We start from the raw sequence: 21,007 nt of genomic DNA, 5'->3' as shown, positions 1-21,007 counted from the left end.
ACAGGGATACCCTTAGTCCTCACTTTGTTTCAACAACTCTATCTGCTATATTACCTTGCCTTTATGTTTGAGGTTAAAAAAGTTCCACTCAAATGGGACGGGTTGGTAACACTTGGATAAACTTTACAATCATTGCTGAGTGCATAGTAACCAGCCAGCTCCAAGCTGATATCTTTATCACATCCTCACTCAGCAGCAGATGCAGAGGAGGAAAATACAAGATGCTTCCAGATTCTTAGCAAAAAGCCTGAATAATGTTCTGACCATCCAGGAGATAATAAAAACATGTGACATTTGATCAGAATTTCATGAAAGGAATGATTATATGACATAATATTGCTAAACATCTGCAGTCAATACATAACAAAATGACATCCCTGCTATACATCGTCCACTTAGATCACAGAGCAGCCTTAATTTATTTTTTTTAACCCTTGGCTCAGGTCCTGCGGAAGCACAAAGAAAGACGTAATAATTACCCAACACTTCCTCTGAGACACTGAGCTGTGGCTGCCTCAGTCCTCTCCTCTCTGCCAGTCCACGTATCAGGTTGCTAATGGCTTTTACGCACTGATGTATGAGACGGCAGGAACAACCATCGACAGGTCAAGACATTAATATTTACCAGTCTGGAGGGGGTCAAGGCAGAATGGATCAGGCCATCTTCAATAAAACATGTCACCATCAAAGCAACCACTCCTTCGTGCTCTCCCTTTAGCTCTGTCATCGCTACAACTGGATTTACAGCGTGAGTGCTTTTTGCTCATCTTTGTGCTGGTTTTGTGTGTGTTGTCTGTGTAAAATGAATCCAGTGGTCATGGCAGTTTAATGGGAATGGTGTAATCCATTTCATCCCAAGGTACATGGGATTAATCAATAGACTATAAAGTTTTGGTCTGGCTATATTGCCTAATAAAACCACAACAAAAAAAATTGTCAGTGTGACATTTGGGGATGTAGCAGCTTTTAAGTGGAATGTGTAAGAAATCATAGTTAAACAATAGCAGTAGACAGATGAAAGTGGTGCTTACTATTAATTAAATGTGCACTGGGACTACTGCTAAAACAGGCTATAGATGTACTGTCACTGATTTTTGCTGGAGAAGGCAGGTAGACCATGTATAATGTAACAGTAGAATATTGGTGCTCGAAAAATGTTGACCCACACAGTAGATAAACATAGGTGTATTATCTGTCAGGTCATCTGTAGCTTTTCGAGAATTTATTTTAGTTTTTTTTAATGACAGTCAGAGTTCACCATCCTTCTCTTTAATAGAAGCCATAAATCCTGAATAGACAATAAACGACTAAGTCTGCTTGAAACTAAGGTGTGCGATAACATCTGAATAGTAAAGGTGATCCAGTCTGGACAAGAAAAGAAAATGCTGCATGTACAACAACACAGGAAAACAGAGAAACTGGTTAAAAAAAAAAACAAAAAAAAACAATGGATCACTCAACTGAATCTAGATGAAATGTGATCATGACACCTGCATGCTGTCTGAAGATGGAGCTAAAGTAACTGCTTGTTGCATATGAGGTAGGCCGATTCATGTGGTGAATCAGGTGTACAGTGAGAGAAATAAGTATTTGATCCCACATCTATTTCATGATTTTGGCCACATACAAAAAAATAAAATAAAATAAGCGAGCGCTCTATAATTTTAATCGTAGGTTTATTTTAACTGTAAGAGACAGAATATCAACAAGCAAAGCTGAGACAAACACATTATCCAACAGTTCTAAATTAATTTCCAGTCGACCAAGGGAGATAAGTATTTGATTCCATTCCTTCCAGCAAGAATTCCTGCTCCCACTGATTGGCTATGTGGCCAAGAGGCACATATATGAGCCCATTCTGCTTTAGAAACTAATAATCTGAACTAGTTACATGTACGTGTGTGAAAGAAACCTGTCCAAAAATCACACTTCAGCTTCACCACCATGGGCAAGACCAAAGAGCTATCTAAGGACGTCAGAGACGAGACTGTAGAGCTTCACAAGGCTGGAGAGGGCTACAAGACCATCGGCGAGCAACTTGGTGAGAAGGTGACAACTGTCGGTGCAATCATATGCAAATGGAAAAAAGAAAAAGCAACAATCAGTCGCCCTTGGTCTGGAGATTTACACGAGATCTCACCTTGTGCAGCATCTCTGATCATCAGAAAGATCAAGGATAATCCCAGACCTACATGGTAGGAACTTCATAATGACCTCAAGGCCGCTGGACTTCAGTCGTCAAGAAAACCATCAGTAACTCACTGCGCCGTAATGGTTTGAAATCCTCCAGCACCTTCAAGGTCCCCCTGCTCAAGAAGGCACATGCACAGGCCCATCTGAAGTTTGCCAGTGAGCATTTGAATGACACTCAGGAGACGTGGAGAGAGAAGAATGCTGACTATTACCTCCATCAACACCATCCCTACAGTCAAGCATGGAGGTGGAAACATTATGCTTTGGGGCTGTTTCTCTGCCAAGGGTACAGGACGACTGCACCGCATCAAGGGAGCAAAGAATGGGGCCATGGACCAAGAAATCTTGAGCAAGAACCTCCTTCTCTCAGTCAGGACACTTGAAATGGGTCATTGATGGCTGGGAGAGCAAATACTTATTTCTCAACTGGAAATTAACTGTTCGATACTGTGTTTTTCTGGGTTTTTTGTTGTTATTCTGTCTCTTACAGTTAAGATAATTTTGTATGTGGCCAAAATCATGAAATATGCAGGGGATCAAATACTTATGTCCGTCACTGTAAGAGAGTCATTGTATCAGAAGGCTGTTACTGACTGTTCCAAAGAGCTTAATTCAGCTGGAGTTACTTTTGAAGCAGTAAGGCAAAAGCCATCAAATTGAGAGCAACATCCACATTATACCTTATAATGTTATGTTCGCTTATATTTTCACAAATGTTGGCTGCCTCCTGCAATTTAAAGTTTGCCTCAGCTGCTTTGTCGCTGCTTCTTGTCATCAACCTGTTTCTTCCAACCAGGAACTTCACATAACATTACTGACAAACACATAATGTTACTGAGTAGAAGAGGATCCTTGTTAGTGGTACAGCAAGATGGAATGAAGCTCAGTCAGATTCTATAATCTTCATATTATTATTAGCAGTTACAGTGTGCAATTCTACAGATGTGTGTACTGAATAAGACTTGACATGACGACAGCTCACTAGCTCCATTTAAATGAGTTAATTTGTTTATGCATCCATCTGTCATGTGACTGTTCAGTTACTATTCAGCGACGAGAAGTGCTTCATCATAGGCCGTCTTTTCAAGCGTTAGTTGGCTATTTAGTTTTAGTTGCACTTTTGTCATTTAAGAAGGTCTTCAATGAATCATGAATCTCCAGTGGCAAATCCCTTGAAGGTGTGTCAGATGAATGAGAGCTACTGAACTGGAAAGAGAGGCGTGCAGTGGAAAGATGGAGGTGACTGAAACTGTGAAAGGAACGACTATAGCAGATTGAAGTTGCACTTCATTTGGGGGGTACTAAGTGAAGTGTGATTGAGGTAATGGCAATTTAACCCATTACAAATAAAATCCACAACCCAGTAAAGCATGTGAAGCATGAAGGGGTCTTCTTCTGCTCCACCTTTGTTGGCGCATTGCTCCAGATGTTGGTATGTTATCACCACCTGTAGATCAGTGGATTGTGTGAACATGTGCAGGTGTGTACTCCCCAACTCCAGGTCAATACCTTGGCAGAAAACCTTCAACCTTAAGACAGTGACGGTTGGCTGATGTGTCTGTGGTGGAACTGTCAGTCCTCAACCAAAACAGCATGAACTACATATCGAATAAATCTTCTGAGATGGAATCATAGTCAGTTGTTCACAGATGTTGTTACAGATCTACACCCAGTTACTACCCACTGGGTCAGAAAAGACAAAATGAAGCTTAGAGATGAACTGAGAGACGAGCAGTCAGGAGGTAGAGAAAAGGAGATAGCTTTACTATAAAGAAGGCGTCACTAGCAGAAGTTGCAACATCTCATCATACACGCATACATGGTGAATATATTTATGCCATTTTCTGTTGAATAGATGTACCTTACAAAAGCTGTTATTTTGCGTGTTGAAGCAAGACTTTGACAAGCTGCTCTGATGCACACAGTAAAAACAAGATGATGCTAATATGACAGTTCACAAAAAAAACAAAAAACAAACGTGATCAGTCATTAAAAAAATGTAGTTGCAAATGTGCACCAGTAAAACTGTTGACTCTGCAGCATTTTGAAATGACGGAAAAATGCAAAACTGTCAAACTGCATGTTTATATTCACTTTTCTTCCCCATGACAGGTGAGCTGAGATGACGTGGACAGTAAAAAGAGACAATCAGCTCCGTGCGCACCCCAAATCAATGTGCACAAACAGAAGGGCAAAATACAAAAAGCATTGTGTACCAGCAAATATGCATATTTCTTTGTAATGTAGCTGGGGGCAAAGTGAAAGGCCATGTGAGTAGAGGGGGTGCACATTTTAAGATCAAATGTTGAAGAAAAAACTTCCAACAAGTCCTGTAAGAAATTTCAGACTTACATTCCAACCTAATGTTTGATCTCTCAGTGTTGTTCCTTATGGTTTTATTCTGTTTCAACACCAGTCTCCTGCTTGTCAACTTGTTTGTCTCCAACAACTTGCTGCGGTCACACCAAGGTTAGATTGAATGCACTGCACAACAATGGCATCAGAGAAATCACCCAGCTGAACAAAATTCAGAGGATATTGCTTTGAGGTTCTGCAGAAAGACAAGCAAAATAAGTTTTCAGGCAGATATAAGTTTCTGAGAGGTGTTTTTAGAGAATCAGACACCTGTTTGTGTTGGAAGGAGGGAAAAATACCAGGCTGCCAGTGGTGGCACCGCTGTGATATACACTGTGTTTCATTTTAGAGATCACCCCCTTTCAGGTCCACACAATGACATTTTCATACTAGATCCACAAGGTTTGTCCATATTCAAAGTCTCCTCAGGGTGAGCAAAGAAAGAGAAGCCTTTCTTTGCACATATTTCTGCAATTGATTGCGCACCAGATGTGCAATTGTGCGTGAAGGTGATCCTTGTCAACTTGTAATTGTATGAGATAGAGCAGACCAACGCAAAGCGGCTGACGTATGTAAATAATCATTTCTGAAAATGTCACAGGAGCATCACAGATAAGATATTGTCTGAATATATTTGTCTGTATAAGTCAACCTGATACACTGTCAGTTGTTGAGCAGGTATTAAAATAATCTAATCCAAGTTAGCCACTGATATTAACCACTTCTAACCTTCTGACATTGATGCGATGTGACATGTAGTCATTGCCAAGCATTAGGTTCTGCATTTGTTTACCTTGCTGTCTGACTGGTTTGGTACGAGCTTCTGGAAGTAAATATGGGTGCTGTTCAGGAGATGACACTGCAAGTTTCAGGTACAGTATGTATCCATGTAGCACAGTCTGAGATACACACAGTACAGAGAAAATGAATCATTAAAATCCCTCACAAGGTAGACACTGAGCAGACTTACTGTCATCAACTGGGATCAATCTGATTGGTCCCTTCAAATGACAATGACATTGTTGGTGTGTGAAGACACAGAGTAGAACCCTGTGCCAGGGCCCTAAAGCCCCAGGTCATCGACTACTCAGGTCTGCAGTGATATGGAACTACAATATTGCATCTAACAATAATGTTCCGGGAGTAATTTCTGAAATGTGCATTTTACAAGTTGCCAAAGAGCACTTGAAAGTAACATTAAGGGTCATAATAGCACAAAGAAAGGGCAGCAGGATGTGGAGGAGGAAGAGGAGGAGGAGGTTCAACTTTCACTAAGTGACCCCTGAAGTGGGACACAGCAGTGTAACGATAGCCATGTTAGGAACTGGCATGAAAGGCATTATGGGAGAGAATGTATGCAGTCTCAGAAAGAAGACAAATGTGTAACAGCGTAAAGGAGGGGACTTTGTTCCAATGCATGTTTCTAGGCCTATTAGCAGTTTGTGTGTGACAAATGCTACAGACAGTATACTGCAGGAGCACTTCTTATTTACATCATAGAGAATCTAACGTATTCCTCTTTCACAATATAGAATCCAAACCATCATCAAACGATTGACTGAGACTTGCCACAGCCAGTACCATATATTACAATGCAAAAGCAAAGGGTAACATAGAGAAGAATGATTCTTGTTATTATTTCAGAGTGCAAATGTTAGTCAAAGCTACATTACAAAGGTGCATGACAGAGTAAAGATGCACCGTCGCATTTGCTTGGTGGATACAGATTTGTGACTCTTTGTTTTGTCTTTTCAGATAAAGCATTTTTTTTGGGGGGGTGGGCGGGAACATGTTTTAAATATTTACAAAGATGAGAAATATTCTTTCAGGACCAACATATACAGAATATATGCCAAATAAGTAATAAGCAATAATATTAATTTTCTGTGCGGTGGAAAGATTATGTTACATAAATCTGAATAACAACACAGTAACAGTAATACCACATGAGTACGAGAAGAGCAGCACAATGGACAGAGAAACATGATCCTTTTCATGGACGATGACATGTATATGGTTTGTGTAGTTTTGTTCACAGCAGAAAAGCCAGCTGCTACAAAAATATCTTTAACATACTGTCGTGTTTGATGCCTCCAATGATGAGCAATAACAGATTCTGGAGATATCTTAAGTTTGGCTATTTCTGGTACATAACAACAAAATAAGGTGGTCAAAATGTTTATATAACAATTATCAAATTAAGCACTAATATATTAATACTATCCCACATCATGTAATAAATAGAAATATAAATTAAATATTTGAAATACAATGTGAACCTAACCGTAGTTAAGATCTATTTGATTTAGCATTGGAGGGTTAATAGTGCTGTTGAGCAGCAGGTACTTGAACTGACGAGTGCTAAAATGAAGTGATGAATCCAATAAGCACTCAGTGACATTTAGTGGAAAATAAAGAAACAAAAACAAATCACTGACTGTCAGTCTGCAACTAGAATGACAACATGATGAATCAGCTTGTAGGACAAGTGAAATACTGAGTGCACATCCTTCTTAAAGGTGTTCTTTTTTTCTCTCTTCCTCTGCAAAAAACTAAAAATGAAGCTGATACATTTCATTTCAAAGGTGGCTGTGAATTTAGTGTATATACTTTCATGCTGTAAATCTTGTCATTTAATGTAAGTAGTTCACCAACATCTTTTTTCATGTGTAATGATCAACAAATTGAGTTTATAAAAATTAGAAGGAAGGGAAGTGGTAGAGATCCCTCTGTGAAGGTGGGTTCAGACTAAACACAGAGACAGTTTTAGAGGCAGTGTGCTTGCCTGTAAAGTCGATGCAAAGAGATGAGATGACACAAAATAACTGACTTCATGTTTCCAAGGTGTGGAGGTAAATATCTGTAAGAACTGGAACTTGGGGAATATGATAGTAGTTAACATCCGTACATTGGCTGTTTAGGGACTGTAATAACAATTCAATGATCAAATCAATGTGAATTACTTGAGGCAAAGTTTAGTCCGAACACACCTGAAGGATCAGAACCTCTTCTGCTGCATTCATGTCCCACGGGAGTGAACATACGTATAAGCTTCCGACCTGACAACATTATACATCTCAGATAACAGGAGCTAAAAACTAAATGTGACCCCAAATTTACAGAATTGTGGTGTCGCCATCAAGAAAATACAGGTAGCTAAGTTGTACAAGAATATTTTCTTTCAGTCATAATAAGCCACGATGTGATCACGGTGTTAGATTGACGTTGCAACTTTGGGTTTGCCGTAAAACAGACTTTCAAAAGTAATAGTTTACGCATTCACATGTAACAAACGAGAAACCAAAGTCTAACAGAATCATGAAAGCCTCGCAGCTGCAAAGAAGCGCAGCTGTCAGAATTTTTAGTGTCAACCAACAGCTGTTCCCATTTGACATGAATGCAGCATTAGCCTGCATGCTAACTAGGGAATTCACTGGGTTGTGGTCTACTGGTGTTTCTCAAGCAAAACTAACTTTCCTTTCTGTTGCCTTCCTATTCATCTTGCACTAAGTTTACTACCATGCTCCAAAATAATGTTTTTGTTGAATCTTTTTTTAAAACAATGGGACTCATTAACAGTATAACGTAACAGAGCTCGCTGCTTGTGCAGGAAATTACTTTTTTCATGGAGCCCATTTTTAACATCTGCACAATGACGTTGGATTAGAGGTAAGAAATACATGTCTACCACATAGTTCAAGGCAAAGTGAATAAAAGCATGTGATTTAGGCGGCGAGTGCTAAAAAGAAACCCAAAATGTGTACTTTTACTAACCACATTAAACCCAAGATGGTATGGAGGAGGTGATAGTGCATAGTTTTGCAGGGCACTAAAATGTGTGCCAGGACTGTATACAGCATTCATTAAGATTAAATGACTAATCTACCAGCAGTGGAAAAACTAAAATCTTTCATTGTGTAAATATCAATATGATAAACATATCTGCCAGCATCCTGTTGACATTGATGGTAAGAAGCTGATATGTTACAGGATGGGGCCAGTGAGCGTGTGTGTGTGTCTGTGTGTGTGTAATAATTCTGCGTTTATTCTACTGGGATGCCACACAGAAGTATGAGGGACATGTCAAGAAGGACAACAGGGGCACAGAAAATGTTTGGGGCAGAAATTAACAAACAAACAAAAAAAAAAATCTCTAAACGCTTGTTGATGCCTCCAAATGCTGAAAGCTGCCCTGAAGGCACACTTCAAGTCTGTGTGGGTAAAGGGCAGGCAGAGCACAGAAGAAAATGAGCACTGTCCACTTTGTCCAAACATCACCTTCAATGGGCCATATTCTTAGAGCTGGAAACATAAATTAAAGGCTTGTGGTCTAATTCCACTCCTGTGTTCCTCCACTTCATCTGCAGAGGTGAGCCTATACAGTCCCCAGAGAGGCCCTGCCAGGTTTTTTCCGTTGTATATTGTGTTTCATATATTCATATAATCGTGTGTGTGTGTGTGTGTGTGTGTGTTTGTCTGGTGTATGGTGCTGTTGTTGGTTGTAACGCCCTTAAACCAGAGGGTACTGCTGAGTTCCTCTGTGCACTTCTGTGCCGCTATGCCAGTGAGTAGATGGCATTGACGGGCGAGGTGGCCTCGGAGCTCTCGTTGCCCTCTGTCTCATCCTTGTCCTTCTTCACTGTGTACTGGCCAATAAACGAGCCATCCTCGTTAAACTGGCCATCGCCGCCTTCGCCATAGTCTACCAAGCTGTCATCACTTTCCTTTACGTTGCCGTCCAGTGAAGTCTGGCTGCCCTGCAGAGGCTTGTTGTCCTCATCGCTGCTGCAAAGGTAGATAAAGACAAAGGTTAGAGGGTAAAATGGCAGCAGGGCCTTGTTACAGATCGGGACCCTGTCATCGGCACAGGTTAAAGGGGGGAAATTAAATCAAGCTGGTTCCCCTGTTGCCTTGAAAAGTGAACTTGGGTTCAAAAATTATTTCAGAGTCACTTTATGAGGTTTGAAAATTGAGTTAACTGAACTGGAGAAAATGAGTTGTGAAAACTTAAAACGTACAGTTTACTTAAGAACTCTTTACTCAAGCTTTGTTTTCCATTTGAATTTTCCCAATTTGCAGCTACTGGGGCCACTTTGTACCAGAGTAAGTACAGAGACCAAAATCTAAGACCAGTCCCAGGTAAACCTTTAAGTGTAAGGGGGTGTGATCTTAATTCAGTACTAACCTTCACTGTTAGCAGTGCCCATTATTAGGAAAAGAAACAACCATGACCTAATCTGTCTGAACTGAAGACAAAGAGCATGTTTCCATCATTAATCTGTTCATAGATAATCTATGTTATTCAGTCTGCCAATTTGATGAAAATGTATTTTTTGTTTGTTTTATTTTAGAAACATAATGTATTGATTTGAGTGGACTCTCAGCAGTACATTCATTCAACTTATCGCTTCAATTTAAAAGACCTGGCAGAAATTCTGAAGTAACCTGAAAATACTAATTGGATTTTTGAAGTTAGCATTAGCTTGACAGCCATAAAACCTACAAATTTACATCATGCTAATGACAAAGAATAGATTGATTGCAGTAGGTTTCTGCATGGTGTCTTACACCTTCTTCCAATGTAGTAAAGCTTTCATGTGACTGTATCACAAGAGGACAGAAACAAGTGCAATTGTACACATGGCACGTGAGTACTGATTTAAGGATACGGAAAGAGAAAATACAAACCTATCTTTTACAAACGCAGTTGCACCTGAATTTAATACCAAAGATGCTCATAGATCTACAATAAGAAGATTTGCAGACCACTACACGGTATTCACCTCTATGTTTTAAAAAGCAACCCTGTCTCCCAAAAATAACTTTCATGTAGAAGTAAGATTTTTTGTGAGAAATGCAATACTGCCTGGATTATGTTGTCTATCAACATGACATTGAATGTATCTGTAAGCTGTTCATGACAAGTACAAAAGACTTCTCCTGAACAAAAGCTGTCATATATTTACTTTCTCTTTGTCTCTTCAAAGCCTTCACTGGGCCCCAAACACTTGAGATGTAGAATATGAATTAAAGCATCCATGACAACTTTGTCCCTGTGACCTCTGGACATTATAATAATGTCACTTTCTGAGCTGGAAAATGTGATGCCAGCAAAAACAATCAATCAATCAGACTTTCTTTATATATCTCTTTTTATATACAAGAAATGTAAAACAATGTGCTTTACAAAAGATGAATCCAAGTAGTAATTGCATTTCCTCTAAAAACCTATTTGAAAAAACTAATTAGCAAACAGAGTATTTTATAGAAGACAGGGGTGATTAAAAGAGATAAATACTGTCCTCAAAAGTTCAAATATCTGCATACACATGCTAAATGGTGGCCATATTCTGACATGAGATCTAAACATGGAAATGCATTTGTGGAGTTGCTTGATCTCAGTTCAGAGAATGGCTAAAGCCTACTCACAGATTTTAGGGGGAAGAGAACTTCATGCACAGGGATAAAGAGCTCTATGCTAGCATTAGCTTTCTTATCTCAGATCAAGCCAGTAGCATCACAGCAGGAAATGCATTTGAAGGATGCAAAAGTTCTGTGGGATTCTCTTCTCATGTATGTGTGTTGCATTTCTAGATTATCAAACGTCATGTATTTAGATGCCCTTTAACAGGACAGGATCAGCACTTTCGCTTCTCAGAATCACCATGCGTCATGCCGAAACAGTTTAGGAACCTCACACATAACATACACACACATGTTCATAACCAAGAATACAATAGCACCATGGCAAATTCAACTCTGATCAAATCCATGATCCAGTATTTGTTTCCGCATTCATAAAAAAAACCAAAAAACTTTCAGACAAGATCAAGATACAGAGATAGAAGAAAACAATAGACCCTTTCACAGCTGAAACTGATTTCTAACAAAGTACAAAGATGAAAAGATGTTACACATAAGATGAAGACTGTAAGAGCGTATCATAAATTGGATTAATGCTTCGGACCTTTAATTGCCACCTGAGAGACCAGGTGTGAGGACAGTGACGGCTCGGTTAGCTCCAGCTTACTGGATGTGAAATGAAACCGCGACTATGAGGAGTAAGAAATCGATCTTGGCTGTTTGTATCCACTGTAGACCTTTTAAGACCTTTTAATTTTTTTCATTCAATTCAGTTTAAGTTTTAATTCATACAGCACTAATTCACAACATGTCATCTCGCAGTACTTCACTTAGTGAAGTGAAGACCTTATGAATTTTAAACAGAGAGCAACATTTCAAAGATGCCTTTGGATTCTCTATACGCAAGTAGTCAGTGATGGTGGGAAGGAACCAAGACGACAGACGTCTGCAGACTCCTGATGTGGTTCCTGCTGCTGCTGATCTGCCAGCCTCTTGCTTTGCCCTCATCTGTCTGGTGTTTAGCAGTAACATAAGAATATTGTCAAGAATATTGCTGTTTGGTCTAAAATCTAAATGGGTTGGCTGTATATTAAAAGGTTAGTTCACCTGCTTGACAAAGGCATACCACCATTTTTCCACTAACTTGTTAACAACAACCAGATAGTTTGGTGTTGCCTCCATCCCATTTTAAAAGAGGTGAAGTTAAGTTAAGTTTGTGGTAAAAGGAAGACAGATATACAATGTAATAGTAAGCTGTTGGTTTTTTTTGTTGTTGTTGTTTTTTCATTTAGCTAAACTGACTTCTCGACAGTCTTCCAGCACCAACAAATTGCAATACTGTCCTCACCAGTCATTTGGTCAGACTCTTAAAACGATCAATGTTCTTTCCAACCATTCCACAAACTCCCTTAACAACAAGGTTGGATGAATCAAATTATTCTTTTCTTTTTTTCCAGCAACTCTGTCCTGCTGATAAGTTTACTATGTTACTAGAAGACAGTTTATGTGGATCAGTGGGTTCTTGTTGACACGAACAAGCCTTATCACATTAATGATCACATGTTTTTTCTGATATCACCAATACCACATGCAGCAGGAGATATGCTACAGATAGTATAACTACAGTAGCAGTCAAACATTTGGATAAATAAAAACCATTGAATGAGAAGGTGTGTCCAAACATTTGGATAAATAAAAACCACTGAATGAGAAGGTGTGTCCAAACATTTGAGTGGTACTGTGTGTGTCACCTGTTTCTCTCCATTAATCCTGTCATAACTACTCTGGTCATCTGTCACATTTACAAATGTTACAAATGTTTTACAAATGTTTCGAAGCATCTGCTAAAACGATGCATCTGTCGCTTCACAATAGCACAGTAAAATGTACTTTGCATCGTAACAAGCTCCTTGCAGAAACAATGTGTGAGATGGCTTATGGGAAGAAAGTCTGACTGAAACACCCTCAAATTACATCAATTTAACCTCATTGTAATTTCTATTTTAAATCCAACTTGCTTGTGTAGAGAGCTTCCAAAACCAAACTTTGTTACTGTTCAAATACTCAGGGATTGCAGCACACATATAGCTCTAAACAGAGTAGCGTTTTTCCTAAAGGTGTCCTGAAGGCCAGTAAATTGTAGACTCTGGTTTGAATGTTCTGATTCACAACTCAGTGCATCAGATGTCTGTGCAGTAAGGTGAGCAGCACAGCAGCTGACAGATAGAAAGTGGTTCTGTGGTTCAACAACCTTTGAGTGTGCTGGGAGTTAATCAGAAGGACATCTCTCTATGCACCAGTTCCACTAAAACACTTCAAGATTACATCTCCTACAGCTAATTAAATAAATATGGCCGAGGCAGAGCCTTATTCCAAAACACCTGCTCCAGTCACATTTGCCAGGCTTGCTTTTATTTGTTCACCGTACTGCACCAGGAACTTCAGTGAGCCAGACGGCTTTAGAAGAGAGCTCTGTATTTCATTTTGAAGTCACTGGAAGTCACTGAAATAAAAGACAGTCTTTTATTTTGAGTGATTTCAAATAACTTCAGGATGAAAGAGGGCAGAGTCAGAAACGATTCAATTATCTGATTAGGTGATATTTTTAAGTAGATGAGTCAAGAGCAAAGGTGGGAGAAATAAACTTCAGATTATCTTCCTCACATAAGAAAACAAGAAATCGCCCATTTTGCAGAATTCAATGAAGCTGACACAGATGAACATTCCAGCCAGGAATTCAACTATCTGTGTTTAGCATTAAACATGCTTAAAAATATTCTCGCTTGATGGATAAAATTCATTTGGATGTTAAGTGGAATGCCTTGATTAAAATGCACTGCAGTCAACAAAGGAGCATTTGCTTTTCCGAAAGCAGGATTAAGAGGACTCAGGTGGTGTTACAGGAGACTCATCTTCTTTCATACCTTTCAAGAGATCTTTGGGCCAATGAAGAAAAGAAATCCATAAAGAGACAAAGGACACAGACATAAGGTGGGGTGGGTAAAACAGAAAGACAGTCATGAGACAGATGGATAACTAGACATGCTAAGCAAACAGATACTGAAAGGCAAATCTAGATGTCACTGTAGGGATATCAGGCACAACATTGACATTTCTTTGACAAACATATATACAACCAAAACATAATCCTAATGGCACAAACCAAAGCAGGAGTTTAACGTTTTATTAAAATAAATGTTCTTTCTGTTTTCCCTTTTCATTCATAGAGCAAAGAGTAGTCTGCATTGGGTCGTCTAACTCGTTTTTAGTAACTTGGGTCTTGTTTTTGTAGTTTTGGCTATCCTCTCTATCATGTCTAATAACACTTAATCACCAACTGGACAAATGGGAGCAAAGAAACGACACTGAGACAATCAGACAGGTTGTAACAGTCCAGTGTTCTAATTACCACACACTGGAGTTCTTGTCTCACAGTAGGGTTGGGTTGTAAACCAACCAACAGCTCATAGAGTTCCTCGAAACCATTTTATGTGGGGGTAAAACTGATAGGATACTAATCTTAAGTGCAATAAGCCAAAACATTCTGGCCACTCACCAACATAAATACCTCTGATTGTCTTATAACAGTATGTCAAGCTCTGGGATAAACCAGATGGTGAACAGGCAGCTCTCGAAGACATTGTGTTGGGTGTCAGAAATATTATTATGTGTGACGAGTGCCTTTCACAAGCGCCAAATCACAAAAGTTTATGGGGGTCAGCAGTCATGAGAAACAAGGGACAGTGATCTGAGGAGCAACAAACACTGAACATGTATCAGGATGTTCTTGAAGAAGTCTGCTCTGTGGCAGCTCCAATCTCAACTTGTAGGGCTTACAGGATCCTGTCTTGGTATCAGGTACCACAGATCACCTTCAGTAGGCTTTTAGAGTTCATGCCTTCAGGTGTCAGAGCTGGTTTTGTCATGCAAAGTGGTCATAATGTTTTGGCAGTGCAATCCTTCGTTGCACAGCAGAAGTGTGTCCACAACTACAATGTACCCAGCAAGTATGGGAGGCATGTCTATAACCTATATGATTGTCTGAATGCTTGCATTGTGTGACATCTGAATTTTTTTTCAGCATCGTTGGCACATTCATGACACAGCAATTACCTTGGCCAACTATGAAATTAAAGACCCAGGTGGTAATAAACTGGATTTATTCTTTGACAACTTTACCACACTGTGTATTTTTATGTGGGCTGACTAGTAAAACTGTTCTTTCTTATATAGTGAACGATGCTGTATCTTGTCCTGTCACCTGAAAGAAGAAAGAATGGAAAACAAGAAGAAAGTAGGACAAGCTATGCACAGAGGAAGTATTTCATGTAAAATCTCCTATGTTTTGACTTTTTAGTGAAGTATTCTCTACTTCCAAGATTCCAAGGTCATAACTTTTTGTTCTTTTAAGTATTTGCTCTGTCTTTTGTCCTCCAAATATTCTCCACTTGTTTGTTGCCTAAGTTATTTCCTTAAGGGTGTCAAATTGTACCAAACATAGATTACTCTGCCCTCCTGCCCTCACTACAACCCAAATTGATTTCCCTTGCCATCTCTCACCCTGTGCACCTGGTGGCGGATGCTTTTTAAATGTCAGCCGACAGACGAAAAACAATGCAATTAACCTCTTGAAGGGTGAAAAACATGTTAGTGCCTTAGCTGGTACAAAAATGCGCCTCCCACACCGTCTACTCTGGCGTCCGGGATCACAACTTGTCCTTGTACTGTCGGAGGAGCTGATCCGTAAACAACCCGATGCGGTTATGGGTATGGATGTGTCTTTGCTCTTTTATTTACAAGATGGAGTGTGAGAGCTTTTGGTACTGATTGATTCATATGCAACTCAGGGTGAATGCAACACTGCCGTATTACATCAGGATAAATGGAGTTGTGGAATTGTGGCTCCAATATTGAGCTCCATAAAAGGTAGCTTCAGGCCACACAATAAAAGAATAAATGAAAGTTTTTACTGTGTGGCAGGGGGCCATGGTCTGGGTGTTTTAATTGAGGTCTGAATGCCAATGTGCTCTTTCTATGCAACTCCAACACCAATGGATAACCAAAGGTGTGATTAAATGGAGGACATTTATATTTAGCTGTAAATCTTTACAGAGACTACCCTGCTGTGTTCTGGGAGAGAAGTGGCAAAATGTGGTCCTGGAGACACTGATGTGGCGGAAAGTATTACAGTATTTCGTACTCTGAAGGTGTTCACATGTCTGTTTATCTGTCTGTCTGTGTGCAGACTTTTTCAACACTTTAGCTTCACCACTGTGCAACATCCACTCCTAGCGCTTCACATGTGTGGAGTTGACATCAAAATAAAGGCTAAGTTGTTGGTGTGGTCTGACCTATGATTGCTGAGTACTAAAGTAATCAAGTACTAATGGGACTCATGCTTCGGAACTGTAACATGTTCATGGGCGTTGCAGCTGGTGTGTCCCAGTGCAAGGTGCTGTCTGTCTTTCATTTGTCCAAACCAGACCACAGCAGTACTTTATTTGAGCTAGTTGAACTTCATCTTGACTAATCCCAATGCAGCCAGAGTTTTTAAGGAAAATTGTGGGCAAAGCACTATATGTACCACAGTGCGATGAGGTAAACAAGCTCGCCTTTATGGCATGTTAAGCCTACCTTAGTAAAGGGACTGCAAGCAGGTAGAAACACTGTCTAACTACTGGCTACTAACAAGTCTAAAGCTATCTGATTAACGCAGTGTATGTTGTTTGGTGGAGACAACAAGGTGGTGTAATTAAGTGTTTTATGCCAAAACCTAAACCAGAAGCGTAAGTGTAACCTTGTCTGGCAACCTGTGCAACAGCTGGAGACGCCGACGTACTTTGTGGATGGATAAGCGAGTGTTTGTCACAAAACTGAAAGTCACCTTCATGTTTTTGTAAAGATTAGGACAGGTTGGTTTGGCTTTGAGCAGAACCAAGCTAGTTGTTTATCTCTATGTGCAGTTTTTTTAAGAGGTTTGGCTAAAGTCCCAACTCTTATCAGTGTAAAGGTGCTTCAAATGAAAATGATCTTTCTGTCTGTTGTCCAGTTTCACACCCAACTGAAAAACATGAAATTTTTTTTTAAAACGTTTTTTTTTTTATCAACCTCACATTATACAGTCACTGCTGACTTAGTGTTTGGTTATCATTTGGATTGACAGTTTGACAACCTTAAGGAACCAAAGCTTGTCCTGGGTATTTTTCTGCTATTTAGGCCTAATACAGTAATTATGGTATAAACTACCCTCTATGATGTCACCTCTGTCTATCACATTGCTCAAACATTGCAATAAAAACTAAAGCAATTACACTGGACCGATATTGCTCACATCATGAATGAAAACTGTTCACTCTTTGAAGACTGACCAAAGAGCTAACGATGCTGGCTGATAGTCTGGTTTGAACCCCTCAAACAAACTACACCTTATCCAGCCCCAGTCTACCCTCCCCAGCTCAGAGCAAACATTGCTGCCCCGACATGCGCAGGCCAGTAGAGATGCCGTGCCAAAACCAAAGTACCTGTTCTCGTTTTCATTCCTGTCAGGGACAGATGACCCATTTCAGCGTGGGGGAGAGAGAGGGACGAGATATGAGGAAACACAGGAGACAGCAAGGAAGAGGAGGTGCAGAGAAAGAGAAAGGAAAGAGGACAAACTCCACATGATACGTGCATGTAAATCCTTTCTTTCACACAAACAAACACACAGCTGAGTGGACTTGAGGGATTAGCACTACGGATGGAGTCAGGGCCAGAATCAGAGAAAAGCAATGACCTAGACTGTAAGAGAGGGGTTGGGTATAGATGTTAGACTCATTGTTGATTAACAAACAAAGCAGGATCTCATACACTGGAGATGGATAAATCACACAGCATCAGGCACAGCGGCACACTCAGGTGATAATAAAGGCTGATCGCAGCTCTTTTAAAATTAGCCCGCACACTCATACACAGCCATGTTTTCAATCAGAGGCCCTGCTGTGTCAAGCGCTGCAATGTCATACTTGTAGCAAAAGCCTCATGTAGCAGAGATACATAATTTTTAAATACTGTATATGTGTGTACTTTCCTCTAATGATAGTCTTTGCTGTTACATGTATTAAAATGCAGCCACTTATACTTCCAAGGTTAATAATGAAATTCAGAGGCTTTTTCTCGTGCTAAAATGAGTGCGATTAAAGTGAAAAGTTGTTGAGTTACTTGTACACAACTGAGTTATGTCTAATTAGAAAGCAGGTTAAATTCAGCATGTTTTTAGTCAAAGTAGGACACAGAAAGAGAAAAAGACAGACTCATTCTCCATAAAGAAGAATGAGGTCACAGTGATCATTGGGACCTGGAAGGAGCAGAAAAGACATCACTTACCAACACATCCTGTACAGAAAACATCCAGCTGCATACTTTGTACAGTGCATTCTCATATAAGACAAATGGGATCTTAAATATGATGTAATGTTTTATAAAAGTGATTTTAAGAACTGATGTCCAGATTCAGTAAGATGTTACATAAGCATGAAAGAATTCTTGCAGATAAAGTGAAAACAGTAGTTCAGTGTTAAATGAAACAGTGTTATTGTCACATTGTTTAGTTTTCTTGCTGTTCACAAAACGCGAGAATAGCAGACAAGTATTTTTTGGGTTTTGATATACAGGCCAACTGCTGGTTGTAAAAACGTTATGTCTCTCTTCTGTTGTCACTGTCTGCCTTTGTGATCTATGTATATACTTTTATGATCAGTTTTATCATTTTAGTTTAGCCAGTGACACACTGTAACCGTTGTATATATATCATAAATGATAAAGACATCACTTTGTTGCAATAACTGGAAGATGTGTCAAAAGCAGCAGCTGTTCAAAAGGACATTCATACAGCTTCAATACACAACATAAGTATTCTTAGGGCACCTCACATAGTAGGGTCATGACTTTACAATATTATAAATAGAAACCCAAGGATTCTCCTTGAGTGAGCACTCAGCGACAGTTCAGTACAGAGTGCAACACAAAGCAGACTTTTAAATGTATCTCTAGAGCCTACTGGAAAACGTCTTATTCAAAGGAGGGTGGTTGCTTGGATAGAAGAAGATGTGTCTTTAAATGTATCTGCATTATGCCGGGTTCAGACTACACAATGTTTTTGTCTGATAAGATGGCCACTGTGTCACATTAGGTGGGTACACAGTCATACCGTGACTTGAGGACTGACAGAACACACACAGAACTAGTTATAGCTTTCCAGGGACCAACTGCAAGAAACAAGAATCTTAACTAACATTGAAAGTGGTGTGTATGATACTGGAGTTCTTGTGTTTGCAGAGTCTAAAGACAGGGGAAAGATTGTAGACCCATGGACTGCATGAAGAGGACAGTACAGGTTGTCTATCCTGTAGGCACGCTGTGCTCCTATTGGTCATCATTAGGGACACAGTGTGAAAGTTGTCACACAATGTGGGTGAAGTTACAAATAATTGTGACAAGCGAGTCCTTTTTTTTCCACCAGAAGGTCATGATGTCCAAGATGCCATCTGTCTCTATCTTTCGTGATACACAGCACGAGATAAAACAATCCACTGTTGTTCTGTTTGATCTAATATTGTGTCGTCTGAACCCAACATTATTGGTGGAATGAGTCCGTTTCACTGTGATGCATTACCAATTGTAGGTATCTAATCATTTAGACCTGAATTTCTCTGGTGAGTATTCTCCTCTCTGCTTGTAATGACTTGCTGGTCATAATGCTGCATCTGGCATCAATAATGGCGTCTTTGTAAAGAGAAAAAGTCTTTAAGAAAAGTCCCTTCTTTAAAAAGCTCTCATATCACAACAGCCAGAAGGACATGGAAATATTGACACCACTCCAATTCGAACATTCAAAAGAGATGTATTTGTCAGTGGAAGCTGACTGCATTTAATGTCAGTTTAGCAGTTATATAAAAGCCTGTAATACATTTGCTGCTTATTGACTCAACCCCTTTAAAAAATACCTCAGACGCCAGCGTTCAAACTTGTGGTGGACATACAGTGTCTGTGGTTCAGTTAGTATGTCAGCTGTAATACAGGCAGGGAGCAGTCTGTTTGTTTTTACTTACTGGTAATCAAAGGATCCATCCGGGTCTTTCTGATCCACTGGGTCCAAGGGGAGATCTTTTTTATCACGCACTGACAATACAAGGACAGTAACATTTTCAGTACTTTGCTGTGAGCTCCACTGTTATTATTGTTCAACAGAAAATATTCACATGATGAGGGGTTTCTGGTGTTAATTTAAAAACAGGAGCCTTTAGTTAGTCCTTAAATGTTGATTAAGTCGTCTCCGCTCACATTTACGCAACCAACACTGTGTCCCAATTCCATACTTATAAACTTACGCAGGACGTCACAAAGTCCAGATCTCGGCTCAAATCGGGATCAAACGACAAGTCAATCCAGAACCAGTCCAAAATAATGAATACAATGTGTTATGAAAAGCCACATTTTCTATTTTAAAATCAGTTTCCTATTGTTCAATGAATTATTAAGGGCCACTGAATATACAGTGTAGCTGCAGATCATCATAATGGTAAAAATAATGTACTTGATAGAAGATGTTTACTGAGAGATATCAATTGAATTGCTGGCATTTGAAAAAAAAAAAGTGTTTTAATTAGTTTCTGACTTCTTTTCTGTTATCTGAATTGCTGCTTCAGTAATTCTGGTATACCACCATATGCATTTGGAACACAGTGCACGTTTAAAGTAGATATTCACATTTGTTTTAGTAGCAGTTGTCTAATGCTTGTGCGGGCTTAGAAGGTGCGTCAGTGCTTCTGTCAGTACTGAAGACATGTTTTACTCCCAAAACGTAGATGTTAACTCCTCTCGTTAGTCTTCTTCTGTCCAGCATTGTTCTGTTATTGTCTTCAAATGACTTCATCACTGGAAGTTAGTTCTTAACTTTTACTGCACCTACCTAGATACTTGGCGAAACCAGTCACGCAACCACCACCTAGACATTATAGAAACTGTAAAACATTACCACAACTCTAATTTCTGTTGTCCTAAATCATTACATTATGACACACTTGAGGTCAGGATAAATGTTGTATTACTACTTTTA

At 39.5% G+C, this 21,007-nt stretch overlaps 1 protein-coding gene across 12 annotated transcripts in view; it reads right to left on the bottom strand.

The window, feature by feature from the left end:
• Positions 1-3,936: 3,936 nt before the first annotated feature.
• The window catches only part of nfasca (neurofascin homolog (chicken) a), a 109,406-nt gene continuing 92,335 nt past the window's right edge, over positions 3,937-21,007 (bottom strand). For 6 of the 12 annotated variants that reach the window (XM_008296062.1, XM_008296068.1, XM_008296067.1 and 3 more), the window contains 3 exons: positions 20,861-20,896; positions 20,001-20,070; positions 18,219-18,247 (listed from right to left, as the gene is read on the bottom strand). In XM_008296062.1, the coding sequence (XP_008294284.1) occupies positions 18,238-18,247; positions 20,001-20,070; positions 20,861-20,896 (116 nt within the window). In that variant the 3' untranslated portion in view covers positions 18,219-18,237. Of the gene's footprint in view, positions 9,334-17,432; positions 17,475-18,218; positions 18,248-20,000; positions 20,071-20,860; positions 20,913-21,007 lie in introns of those variants that run through there. The other 6 variants (XM_008296064.1, XM_008296070.1, XM_008296072.1 and 3 more) reach the window with 3 other exon arrangements.

Source organism: Stegastes partitus, unplaced genomic scaffold (assembly GCF_000690725.1).
Source record: "Stegastes partitus isolate 25-593 unplaced genomic scaffold, Stegastes_partitus-1.0.2 Scaffold1098, whole genome shotgun sequence".
Classification (NCBI taxonomy): Eukaryota; Metazoa; Chordata; class Actinopteri; family Pomacentridae; genus Stegastes; species Stegastes partitus.
The sequence above is the reverse complement of the archived record's forward strand: the minus strand, read 5'-3'. Positions and strand labels throughout refer to the sequence as shown.